General features: G+C 39.5%; 1 protein-coding gene across 4 annotated transcripts in view; it reads right to left on the bottom strand.

Moving 5' to 3' along the window:
• The window catches only part of LOC149154003 (uncharacterized), a 289,071-nt gene extending 278,961 nt beyond the window's left edge, over positions 1–10,110 (bottom strand). For all 4 annotated transcript variants that reach the window (XM_089439454.1, XM_089439456.1, XM_089439455.1 and 1 more), the window contains exon 1: positions 9,931–10,110. In XM_089439454.1, the coding sequence (XP_089295580.1) occupies positions 9,931–10,005 (75 nt within the window). In that variant the 5' untranslated portion in view covers positions 10,006–10,110. The remainder of the gene's footprint in view (positions 1–9,930) is intronic.
• Between the last annotated feature and the right edge of the window lie 3,904 nt (positions 10,111–14,014).

Below are 14,014 nucleotides of genomic sequence, written 5' to 3'. Positions count from 1 at the left end.
ATTTTCATACAAATGCGGCTTTGATTTTGATGGCGAGGTGATGGAAGGGCTCCATTCCTGTATTCATAGGATGGTACCTAATCCTGAGCTTCGTAGCAAAATCAATCGCGAGATACAGTTTTATCGGGATTGTGTTGGCCTATTTGGCTTTGATGATGCTATTAGGGAAAGGACCCTCTTCATGCCACGTAAGTGACAAGTCATCACTCATTAGAAATTAGAATTTTCAATTTAGAATTTCCTTACTTATAATTCTATTTTTTTTTTAAATTCAATTATGTAACTTTTATTTGAAAGTTTAATTATGTTTTAAGTTTTTGAATGTTTTATTTCTTTATTCTGTTGTAGATATTTGGTGGCGAAGCTATGCTATGGTGCAAGGGCACCAAATTTGCAAAAATTGGCCATAAGAATCTTGAGTCAAACATGTAGCTCTTTAGGGTGTGAACGCAATTGGAGTGCATTTGAGAAAATACACAAAAAAAAGCACAACAAGTATAACTTTGAGCTCCAACCTTCAGTTGAGCAATTACACTTATTGTAAATTTTAATTTTTAATTTATGACCTTCAAGTGTCAAGAGTCAAGAGTCAAGACTCATTAGTTTTTTTGACACTCTTACAGGTTAGAGTTCGCACGCCTCAATGATTTAGTGTATGTGCATTACAACATCCGACTTTGAGTGAGGCAAACAGAAGCACCAATGGATCCAAATGCCATTTCCTTAGAGAATATTGATGTATTGTCTCAGTGGAGGGTGGAGTCTGAGGAGCCCATCTTGGAGGAGTCATCTTCATGGTTAGAGCCAGATGATCCATTAGAACAGGGGCAGCAAGAGGAGGAGGACTCGGAGGAGGAGCAGCACTCAGAGGAGGAGGAGGAGGACATTGTGGGAGCATCAGCATCAACACCATCTGCTATAGATATAGGAGAGCACAACTCCATACCTAGCACTCATTGTTTGACATTAGGTGCAGAGGCAGGGCTAGGGCCTTCTACTACTAGGGCAGGCCTGGCAAACAGCCCATCATGTTTTCCCATAGAAGGGGGAGAGGGCAATGATTTCAGATAGATAGCTGCTAGTTTTATTTGTTTTGCTACATATAACTCATGATGATGAGATATTTTTATATATGTGATGTTATTTTGTATTGGTTCTCCACATTGAGTCCTTGAGTGGACAATTATCAGGGATCAGCAGGATTTGATATCGCCTTTGATGTATCATTTCTATTTGACATCATATATATCAGTACTTTCTTCATATTTATGTGCCAATGTGTTTATTTATGTTGTTATTGCTTTATATGTTCAAAAATCTGAAGAAAAAAAATGAATATATTATGCATTTTTTATGCTTGCCGATATTTTCGTCGATATTGCCAATAAGATGTTTTATGGACCCTCATCGACATTTTGTCGATACTGATATTTTCAACAAGGTGTAAAACCATAAAATATGTGCAATAAATACTCACAAATTTTCCAAGAAAATGCCTTCTTTCAATCCCAAAAAGATGTCTCCAATATACAAACGAGTCTCCCATAGAAAAAGCTCCACAAAAGATCACATCTCCACAAGTAGCAAAATACAAAGGCTAAGTCGAGCTCTTCTAAAGAGGCTGAAATCCACAAAGATGGTGATACTAAAGTGAATGGAGTGATCCTCCTTTTATAGGAGGTCTATCACTTCCATTAATTCAACTAAAAGCCCCTAAACAAGTTCAATTTTGAGAAGACACAAAGTAAATCAGTCACAATCCAACCCAATAGCTCAGCGAAATAAAATATGCCAATATTTTCCCACACGTGTGAGTCGTGTTACCCACCACCTATGGGTAGTGTATATGAGAGAAAAAAATTCTCCTAGATGGTCCTTAGCCGACAGCCAGTGTCTCCTTGCAGCCACCAGATAGCTCGATGTGCCATTATTTTCGCCACCTGAGTCAGCCATGTGGTCCCTCACCCACTTGTTATGCTTGTATGTTTGAAGGTGGGCCTCCCGACCCCGAAGGTATGCCTTTTCATTGGTGTAGTTGAGTAATTTTCCTTACTTGTCATGGGCACTTTTGGGCATGGATTGGTGGGGGGATTCGACAGAAAGAGTAGGTTAGGTTTGTACTCTTGTCTCCACTGCCTAATTTTGTGGTTATCCTTGTATCCTAGTCCCGTGGGATCTTCTTTACTGGCCACTAGCTTTAGGGTTGGCACTACTTGGAAAATCCAGACTTTAGTTGTGTGGTCCCGCTTCTCAACACCACATACATCACCTCTTCCACTCATTTTAGCCTTTCATCTATTTTCCCATCCGGGTCCACATAGAGTTAGCCTTCCCCTCCCCTTGTCCACACGTTGGGTCGGGCCTAGAACGATGCCCCAAAGGTTGATGCAGCGAAAAAGAAAAGAAAAAACATAATTTGGCCACTCTCAACAAGAAATGTACCACAAAATGCAAAAGACATATAAATTTGGCACTTGGGAAAAAGCCAAACATGAGCTCTACCCCTTATCCATGGCCATCACCCTGGTTGCTATGGATCTTAGATGAGCCCCCATCCATCATTTAAAAACCCATGATTGTCCCAACCCCTAGTGGGCAATGAACTGCCCCACCTTAAGGGGGTATCCATTGCTATATATTACACAACATGCTCTCATTCCCTGGAGCCCCGAGCAGTTCTGAAGAAAAATTAATCAAAGGCAAAAGGCATATGAAGAAGGGTGGAAAAACAAAGGTCGAGGTAACTCATGTACCACAATTTGCTCCCTCCTACACTCATATACCCAAGTGTGGGCTTCCCTTTATCATAGCTACCCTTGTACCATAACATGTGGTCTGGATGATTCCCTTGATCCCCACTCTGTTCCATCACTTTATCATTTGCCACCTACCACTTGAGGGATGTACCATGGACATGTCACCCCCTTTAAAGGATGAAACCACCTAATAGGATCCTTGGTTAACCCCCTTATTGAGCTTGGAGACACTTGTACATGCCAAAGCCCGCTATGGAAGGGCATGCCACCATGAAGTGCCCCATTGATTCCATGACTTGTAAGCTCTTTTACTTGATTATTCTAATGATTTGTTGTATTGGAGGGCAAGGGGACGCATTGGATCTTATGCAGGATTGCAGGTGGGTCTCCATTTAGGGCTTGGTCTCCCTATATGGGGTCCTAGCCCTCCAGAGGGCCACATTGGCACTTGTAGGGTGAGCATTGAGAGCCATGGGCCTCCACCATAGCAAAGAGTACTTCATGGATCCCAACACCACTCATTGATTGCTCATGTTCCACCTTTTGGATGAGGATGATGCACCTAGTTCACCATGCCCAGTTGGCTCCACACTTGCACCATACACTTGGCAGATGTTCCAGGGTCTAGAGGATGTCTCCCGCTGCAGAGGGAGGGCTTACATCACCATCCTAGCCCTTACAGATGGTCTACAAGCATTTTCGATCCACTTGGAGACCCATGAGGATGTCCTTGTGCCCCCACACCCACTTGGGAGCACCATAGGTTCTTGCTTGGAAAACAAGGGTCCAACCCCTTGTCTACTATGTTGGGAGTCCATTTTCACATCATGGCACCCCTTGGACTTCATTAGGCCTCTTCAAAGGCCCAATGACTCATTATGTTGATCATTTTGCCCTCTTGAGAGGCTCATCTTTATCTTATTGAGCTATTTGATGGGCATGTCACCAAAAGTATTATTATTATGCACATTATTTTATTTTAGGGGCATTATTAGTCCAAATTAGGCCATTTGAATTCATTAGAGATTGTATAAATACAAATGAGGTGATTCATTTTCATCATCATCACTTGGATTGGATCTTTCTCTCTTGTGAGATTTTCGCTATCCTTTTGGGAGGACGAAGTCGGATGAATGGATGAATTTTGATGTTTAGATCTCTTCATTTTTGTCTTGGAGCTTCACTATTGGCATATAATGATGATTAGATATACTCTTTCTTACATGTAAGTACTCTTTTAATGTTATTTTGTTATTTTTCTTATGTCATATGCATGTTGCTGGGGATTTTCGCTATACTAGGCTGAAATTTACAGTTTTCTCATGCAAAATTGTGGAAATTTGTCTTTTTATAGTGTTGCATCACGTCATGGGCCATGTATGAATGAGTGAATATTCCTAGAGATATCTTGTCGAAATTTTATCTTGATAAGTCATCATATATTGCAAATCCAAGTGTAAAGACATTGAAGCAATTGTTCACATCCCCTAATTGGCATGCAAAGTTGTTTTAGAGGCCTCCTTGACTAAGTGAATTTATCCCAAGCATTGGAATCTCCTTGACTCCATCTCTCCAAAAGGATTAGGCACTGATCCTCCACTGGTGATCACTCTAAAGCATATCTTTCTCACCTTCTCTCTTTCTTTCTAGGTCTAGCCCCAATAGGTGACCTAGGGCATCAAATTTCTCATGATTCACCCATCCAAAAAATTTGATCTCTTGCCCTCTACTACATTGTTGTGTCTCCTAGGAACCCTCCAAATTTGAAGCAATTCCGATGGTGGGCTCTTGATATATTCCAAGCCCTAGCTCCGAGATCGATTCTTGTCCTTGGTTTCCCCCGGCTAGTGACCTCATAGGGATCATTGCATCAAAATTAGTGAAAATTTCACCTTTGATCCCCTTCTCCCCCTCAATTAAGTCAAGCACACCCTTGATTGATCAACTCCACCCCTTGACCTAATCCTGGGTCCACTTGGTTCTGTGTGGTCCCACAACTTATTGAAGATAATTTCACAAAGACCATTTGGAAACCAAGCTTTCACAAGGGTTTCTAGGATTGGGTACTTCCTTTACAAGTCTTATTTACAAACCCTAGCCCTTCAAATGCCCTTGGCCCTTCTTAGACAGCCTTACACCTTGCTTCTCAAGCAACCAAACCATAATATTGAGTCTCTCTTGAGAATAGGCCTTAGGAATCACTAATTATTTCTTCATTGATTCATCCATCTAGCGATTCCCTTTATACCGGGTCTCCTCCCATCAGTGAAAGTTCGTAAAGAGCAGGGAGCTTTAGTTGAGGTGACAGTGTGCTATTGCTCCATTGTTGCCCTTGACCTAGTAGTTGCTCTTTTAGGATCCCCTCCTAGGACCCCTGCTAGTTTGAGCGGTAAGAAATTGTAAGCCTTGTCTAAAGATGATGTCATGCCCTTTTAGGGCTCAAAATGCTCCAAAAGTGCAATGCAAGGGGTAGAGATGTCTTTAAGCATCATGATCAACCTCAATTTGAGGAAGGGTCTCAACTCAAGCCTCAAAGCATCTCCATGTATCCAAAATCCACCTCTGGGTGCCCTATGTCACATCCATGGGTGCTATCTCGACCAGTGTAGCATGACCCTTATAAGACCCACGAGTACCCATGGGTCTTGACGGGTTCTATAGCAAGACGGATCACTCGCATAAGACTCGTGGTCTCTACTCGTACTCGTCCAAACCCACATAGAACCCGTCTACTCGTATTGAACCCATGAAGACCCACATGTGACCTGCATAGGACCCGTATAAGACCCGTGGACCCACTCAAAATTCATATATATTTTTTTTAAATTGGAGATCATATTTTTTATTTTTTTTTCTATATTTTGCAGTCTTATACGAGTCTTATATGGGTCGTTCCCGAGTCTTATACAGGTCGTTGAGTCAATAGCTAGACGAGTCTTATACGAGTACGAGTCATGCAACATTGATCTCGACAACGTAGTGTATTCTCTTCAACGTTGGGGGTGCATCAAGTAATACAAGCCCTCCCTAATCATCCTGGGGACGATCATCCTCATCTAGGCTTCGGATCAAGGCATGCCCATTAAGTAGGGTCAAGCAGCTTGGGGGCATGCTAGTTACATCATCAAGAATCATCAATGCTAAGCAAAGTAAGCTTAGCGTTCTTGTATTTGAGGGTACTCTGGGGTGTCCATCAACTACAAAGGTCATCATGCTCTTCAAAAATGTAGTATGGCATGCACATCGCGTGGAGGAGGGGTAGAATACTCTACCCTTAAGGCTTCAATTATTCTATGCAAGACCAATTGGCTAATTCATTAATTCCCTTTTTCAACTTCAATTCAGTAATTCCCTTTTGTAATAAATAATCCAATTGGCTTTGCAAGAAATAGTACTACAATTAAACCCTATATCATTCACAATATAGGGATCTGTTGCACCTATTTTGTCACAAGTCCAAGGAAACAGTGGTACAAAATTTTTTGAAGTTTAGAATCATCAACCATCCAGTTATCTTGTCATTGTAAACCCAATTTCTGCAAATTTGTAATGTAAATGATGCTAGTATGACCGTTTAAATATGTAACAACCTAGGTAAGCCTATGATTTTGGTGACGAATTTGATCCTAGGAGGTTTTTTGTCTCACCGTATTATGTGTGTTTCTAAACATGGATAATCGATAGAGTTTTCCCTCCAACTTAAACCCCAAAGCTAGGGTGGAATTTATTGACAAAGTCTTAGATGAGTCCTAGTGTTTTTAGTCGAGTCTATCGTAAAAATGAATTGGGAATAATTTAAGCTATTTAGCAAAGTTATTTTATTATAGATCACTTAGTACCGTAAAGCGTTTTGCGAATTCGAAACGTCATTTTGAAACGTCGTCTGGTATAGCCGGCGGCGTCTCGACCACTACAAGTCGAGTTTCATGTGACAGAAAAGCAAAATTAAATTTATTTTTTTACCTTTTTCGGCTAGCTCAAGGGGTGAAGAAGGGTGTCGGCCCCTTCTAACACCCAAATACACTAATACAACAATTACTATGTGGTTGTTAGCTAAATTTAATAATAAAAAAATTACAAATAGAATTCTCTACAAACCCTTTGAGCGTCTCCTGCTAAACAAGCATCTTGTTCTATATTTGTTGATGAGGATGAGAAGTTGTATTAGTAATGATATGTTAATGTAGCCATAATTGTCTTTAGTTCATGTTTTATTTCAGTTTTAGCACATATAGCCTCACATATAAAGGCTGATTTTGGAGTCTTGGATGTAAAGCCTCATCTATAAAGGCTAATTTTGGATATTTGCATCATGTAATCATCTGTTGGAGTTCATATAAATTTGGATTTCCTTCTAAAATGTCATTTATATATCTCATTCTTTCTTTTCTTGCAAAATAATGTGTTAATATATATATATATATGACGTTTCGGTTGCATTTCCATTTTCCGTGGTTGTGTTTCGGGCCATCCCCGTTTCAGAAACTTCTAGACGTTTTAGCATTTCGTGCAACTTAGTTCTCCACATTTGAGTCCTTGATTGGACAATTATTAGCGGGATTTAGTATCACCTTTGATGTATCATTTTTATATGACATCCTCAAGTGTCAAGACTCATTAATTTTTTATGATGCTTTTACAGGTTGGAGTTCTCACGCCTTAATGACTTGGTGTATGTCCATTACAATCTTCGACTACGGGTGAAGCAAATAGAGAAACCACTAGATGTGGATGCCATTTCCTTAGACAATATTGATGTATTGTCTAAGTGGAGGGTGGAGTCTGAGCTTCCCATCATGGAGGAGTCACCTGCATGGTTAGAGGAGGAACCAGTAGTAGTACAACAGCAGGGACAGCAACAGGAGGAGGAGGAGGAGGAGAAACAGCAGGAGGAGGAGGAGAATGTGGCAGCATCAGCACCAGCTTCTACAGATATAGGAGAGCACAGTTCCATACCCATCAATCATCGTCTGACATTGGGTGCAGGGCCACGACCTTCTGCTGCAAGGGGCAAGCTTGGCAAACAGCCCATCATTGTTTTCCGTAAAAGGGGGAGAGGGAACTGATGTCAAATAGCTAGCTGCTAGTTTTGTTTGTTTCGCCATTGTACATATAACTCATGATGATCAGATACATTTATATATGTGATGCTATTTTGTATTGGTTCTCCACATTTGAGTCCTTGATTGGACAATTATTAGTGGGATTTAGTATCACCTTTGATGTATCATTTTTATATGACATCCACTACATCATATATATATATATATATATATTTGTGCTTTCTTCATATTTATGTGCCAATGTGTTTATTTGATGTTGTTGTTTCTTTATATGTATAAAAATCTAAAAAAAATGAATATATTTTGCATTTTTTAATGTTTGTTGCAGTTTTCTGATTTTTTTGCTGACTTTTCAATGCCGACTTTTCAGGACCCTCGCCAATTTTTGGCGATGCCGACATTTTCAACACTGCTCTTAAGTATAACTAGGATTGCCAATCTTGAATGGAATTAACTTTAAATTGCCACCAGCAGTAGATGTTACACTATTTGAGTAACAAACAGTGAAAGGGACTCCCAAGTTGCAGAATTCAAAGTAACATGAAGAGAACTTCAATGAAGAAATGGGAGAAAATAAATATAGATCTAACTATAGACACATATATGGACATAATCGTAAATGAAAAGGGTGTTTTATTATTATCATATAAAATATGTATAGAGAATCATCTCATCAAGGACTCAACGAGGAGATACTATACCAACAGTAAGACTAAAGAAGAATGACTACCATTCACTTATTTTGCATGTCCTTTACATTTGGAAAACAACAATTCAAAGACAACAATCAATACACCTTCCCATGTATCAAAGATTTATTAGTATATAAAGACATAATTCAAATAATCCCCTTTTGTTTTGATTGGACTTTGTACAGAAGTATATATAACACCGTCTAGGGTCTCTCTAATCTCGAAGGTGTTGAATGTTCATAGTCAGGTAATAAAAATGTCAATTAAATTGAAGAAGATAGTAATCAAAACATATTTTGGTTTAAGTTTATTTAGTAAACTCTGTTTACTTTGTTAACTCTATAATAGGAATGGAGTTCTTGGTTGACACACATTAATTGTGCCTATTAGGGATTTTTGAGGCATAGAATTCATATGTATTAATTCCCTTCGAAAATAACCCCTCTAATATTTTTTCAAATTTAAAACATAATTGCAATATAACTTTTGTAAAAAAATGGACAGGCTAGGAATTGAACCCGGGCCCTGAGGTCAAATAGGCTGCTCTGTTGAGCTAAATGCCCTTTCATGACAGGTACCCTTTGTAATTCAATATAGAGAAACGTAGAGTGCCATCTCTAACACCCCCGCCCCACTTCCGTCAAGCCAGACTTTAGCTGAGGTCGCGTAAAAATTCTCAAGACAACCATCTTGAAAACCGGAAAGGTTAGGAGTTGAGCCCAGAGCTTACCCCACGACTGACACGGTGCTCTACAATTGAGTTACGTGCCCCTTCCATGACACACCCCCTTAACAGTTTGATGTGAAAGCATGGATTGCAATCTCCAACACGTTCCCTCAAGCCACGCTTTGGCCAAAGACTCCTACCCAGCCTGGCTTTGATGATATTTAAAAATAGACAGTCTAGGAATCAAAACCAAGACCTGCGCCTGAACAACAGGCCGCTTCGCCATTGAGCTACATGCACAGACACCCTTGATGATTTGATCTAGAAGTGTGGTTTTCTATATCCAACAACTTTTCAATTGCAACACCAGCACGCCCATGAAAATAGTCTAGCTTCAGCTCATACTAAAAGAGACAATTGTCATGGTAGCTACAACATTTTTAACACCACAAACCTAAATAGTACGGTAAAGAAAACCTAGGCTACAATTAAAATTATTAGGCTAGTCATCCTCTTTGATGGCGCGAAGGTGCATTGTCAATTAGTATTTTTTTTTAAACATTGGAAAACATATTAATATTTTCTTTAATCAATTCCTCTGTCATTCAAAACGTATATTCACGATAGCATTGCTTGCATTGTTTCTGATGCAACCCAATCTAGCAACTTTTGTCAACCGAAATCTCAACGTGCTTGGAAACGTATAACAGGAATGGGAGAGAATAGAAATCATAAAATTGTTTGTGACTTACCAGCTTGCCAAGCATGGTGATCTCGGCCAGTATCCAGTCGGGAGCATCGAGACCCCCGCACAGGTGAAATTTCATGGCTTCTCACTCACCCAATACCCAATCTTACGCTCCTGTACGAAGACTGCTCTCGTTTGCTCTGTTCTTTGTTAATTAATGACAACAATCCCGGGTATGAAAATTTCTTTTTGTTCACCAAATTGCATTTGTTTAATATATATATATATTCCTCTTCTCACTTTTTACTCTCTTTTTTTTCTCCTATTAGGCTAAGCCTATATTGCCCAAAATCTATTTATTTGATGGAATAAGAATAGCACACCCATAGCAATATGTTATCATTAAAATTATGCAAGGTTTGGTTAAATTTGGACGCTCTTCGGAATAGTTTAATTTTCCCAAAATAGTTTTTATACTTAGCGTTTCTCATGAAATTTAAACTTAGATCTAACAGGGCTAAAACCCATTTAAACCAACTGGTCTATACCCCATAGTTTTTGTTTCATTTATATTGATATAGCAACCCAATTTAGCATTGTGTTTCTATGGTATACCTTTGAAATGTCGATGCAATGGATTAATTTGTAATATGCTTTTGTATAAGAATATTGTGTCATGTGGATAATTTTTTGTTGGAATTTTTTTTAAAGAAAACATTGTATGGAAATTTAAAGGATGTTATTTTAATCTAATTTAAAATGAATAATAATGCTTGTCTTTGGAGATGCAGGGGCAGTGTTTTGGGATTACATGCAAACCATTTCAATTTCACAATCCAACAGTTACAGTAGCTTGCTTGAGTTATTGGTTTGTGGGCCAAAGCCTAAAACTAGGCCTCTAAAGAGTTCATGTCAGATATTTCTAAAAGCGTTGCTTGAGTTGGAGGATGAGGTAGTCGACATTGCCACCTGCACTCAATGCCTGTAACATTGTCTGCTCCGACATCTTGAGATAACACTTTCCAAGTACAGACTTATCTATTGAACCCTGTTATCTATTTCCTTTACTCTGAATTTGTGTGGATCAAATCTGGTGATTTTGTTTTAATTTCCCTGCGGGTTCACTGCAGTCTATGCCTTGGGGTTTCCAGGCAATTGAGTGCTTTTACCTGGTTGGTGACTTATGGGCCTGTGGTGTATTGGTATTTGTTTTTTGTGTTGGCCTGGGCTATCCTAAACTCCATACATCTTATGGCTTTACTTCTGTCCCAATCTATTTAGTCTTAATTTTTTGTAGTTTGAATTTGTTGAGGGTTTGTAATCTCGATTGGCTTCATTCTTTTTGGTTCATAATGTCCCAGCAACACATGCATAGGCACAGGAGAGGCGATGGCAGGGGACCACAAGGGTAGCCGAATACCCTAGCCCAAACCCAAGCAGTCGTTGTTATCTTCCACTCTGCAATGCCTCCTGACACCGGTGAAGAAATATGCCAGCTTGAAGATGGAACCAATATCTGAATTCCATCACCCTCCATTGGCAGATGAAAACTCTTTTGGATAGAGTCATGAAAGATAAGCATGAAGACCATAATAACATCATTTATTCCTTGAACAAGATTATGCAAGTGTAGCAATATCAAAGTTCGTGTTTGGATAATTTGGATGCTCATCTAGCTCACCTAGACAACCACCTTTAATGTGAGCTCAAGCTCTTTGCTCCAACTGGCACAAGCACACATGATCTTGCTCCAATGACTTCCTATGACTCTTGATCTCATGTTTTGTCTCTACGATGTTTTTCTTTATTCTCTATGTGTTGAAAATGCAATAAGAAAATCCTAATTTAATTATGTCCTTGAATTAAATTAGGAATAAACATCACATGACAACTTGTATTAGTTAACTAAGTTATTTTGACTTAGTTGGCTTAGTTAATTCGAGTTGAGGGTATAACTTGAGTCATGTAGAGTGTCTCTTACATTATAGGAGCCCTGGTTGAGTTTATTTTGAGTTGTAATTAATTAATTCAATTTAAATAAGTTAAAGTCGGTTAAACTAGTTCCAACTGTTGGAGGAACTAGTGGGAGGTCTAGTAGTGTGGTGTTGTTTGTAGTGATCAACTAGTTAACTAATTATTCACTCATAAATAACTCATGCATATCAGATCTGAGAGTTACCCAGTTGAGATTAGAGTTCAGGGATAGTGTACTATCAGTTGTGTAATCATTTGAATTGTACAGGTGGTGCATGCAGTCAGAGGAAGGCCTATGATGGATTGCACAATTCCTTCAAGGAATTTCCCTAATTAATAGGGGGTTAATTCCGGAAATAGGGACTTGGGTAAGCAGAGACCTGGACTTGTCTAGGAAGTTGTGAGACAAATAGAGATAGTGCGGAGGTTGCTCGGGCTTGAGCAAAGCATTGTAATCTTCTCATATTTTCTTACTAATGCAATATATAGATAGCAGGGGTTTTTAGTTCTGGTTTTCCCCAAGAAATCATTGTGCAGTGTGTTGATTGAATTATTTCTCTTGTATGCTTCGTGATTTTGCAATCGTTTAATTTTTTCGCTGATGAGTAGAGTATATTCAAGTCTATTGTTTTAGAAAATTGCAATTAGCAATTTGAATCTACAAGGAATTTCTACATGGTATCATAGCGGAAATCACTCTAGAAGAGGAGAATACGAGTTTTCTCTTGCAGGTGAAATCGAATTTGCAGTATCATACTTCAGAGCTAGCAGGATGTCGTTCTATAGATTGAGACTCGAATATGCCCTTGAGGGTAGTTTGAACTATATTGCTTGGAAGGACAGGATGGAGGTAGTGTTGGAAGAAAACAAGCTTAAGGAATTCATAGACAAAGATATTCCTAAGCCTCCAGCAACTGATGCTCAAGATTTGGCAGAGTGGAGAAAATGTGTTGCAAAGGTGAGAAGGATTATCCTAGAAGGAGTTCGAGATCATATTGTCTCAAACCTCCATGGTAAGGAGACTCCATATGCAATGTGGAAGGCCTTGACAAACCTGTTTCAAAATAGCAGTGACCACAAGAAGCTGTCACTGAAGGACAAGCTCAAGAAAATCAAGATGAAGAAGGGTGACAGAATACCAAATTACTTGACTAAGTTCACCCAATGTTGGGATGAGCTTGGAATTGTTGGTGTTATAGTCGTTGAAGATGGTTTAGCCAGCCTAACACTTCTAGGCCTTCCCAAGAGCAGGCACAACTAATAGGATTTAGTAAATTGGAGAGAGAAGCTACCAAAGTGGGAGCGTTTGTGGTCTGACATGGTGCAAGAAGAGATTCGACAGAACCCAAAGATGGATCCTCATCCAAGCATGATGATGAGGAGAATTGTGCCTTAGCTAGAAAGGCGAAGAAAGGGAAAGGGAAGTCATCACATTCCAAATCAGATTCCAATTAGGGTAGCAAGAAGGACTTGTCGAAGATTAAATGTTTTCACTATCATGAGTTGGGACACTATGCCACGAAGTGTCCCGCACAAGAAGGTCAGCAAGAAGCCCTCAAGAGGAGTTGCACGTGAAGCTTTTGCTTCACAATTCGAGTTGGATTTCACCCTCATCGCTTGCATGGTGACATCGGTGATGGGTAGTGTGTGTTATTTGGATAGTGGAGCCCCATTCCATATGACCGATAACAAATAATTCTTCAGTGACTTGGAGGAGAAGGACCTCTAGATGCACATCGAAATGGGAGATGATGGAAGGCATAGCGCAACTGACATCAATATTATTACTTTTCGGAGGGAGTCTGGCTCTTCTCTCACATTAAAATATGTCATGTATGTTCCGGGTCTAAAGAAGAATTTGGTTTCAGTTGCTATGTTAAAGGACTGTGGCTACAATGTAATATTTAGCAAAGGAAAGACTTTCCTTCATCACATAGCCTTAGGACAAGTGAAGCAGATCGGGGTTTGGGTGAAGAACCTCTACGAATTGGATGTAGAAGATTGTGCTTCTTTGAGAACAAAAGCAGAGAAGGTGTAGAGCCGAGATATCTGTGAGTTGTGGCATAGAAGATTGGGTCACTTGCACCACGAAGCTTTGAAGATCATGCAATATATTTTTGCAGGAATTCCCAAGGGTGCACTAGAGAAAAGGGTGTACATTGGGGAAGTACACC

The sequence above is a fragment of the Pinus tabuliformis genome, chromosome 9 (assembly GCF_031772625.1).
Source record: "Pinus tabuliformis cultivar Carrire ecotype Pingquan chromosome 9, CPIR1, whole genome shotgun sequence".
NCBI lineage: Eukaryota > Viridiplantae > Streptophyta > Pinopsida > Pinales > Pinaceae > Pinus > Pinus tabuliformis.
The sequence above is the reverse complement of the archived record's forward strand: the minus strand, read 5'-3'. Positions and strand labels throughout refer to the sequence as shown.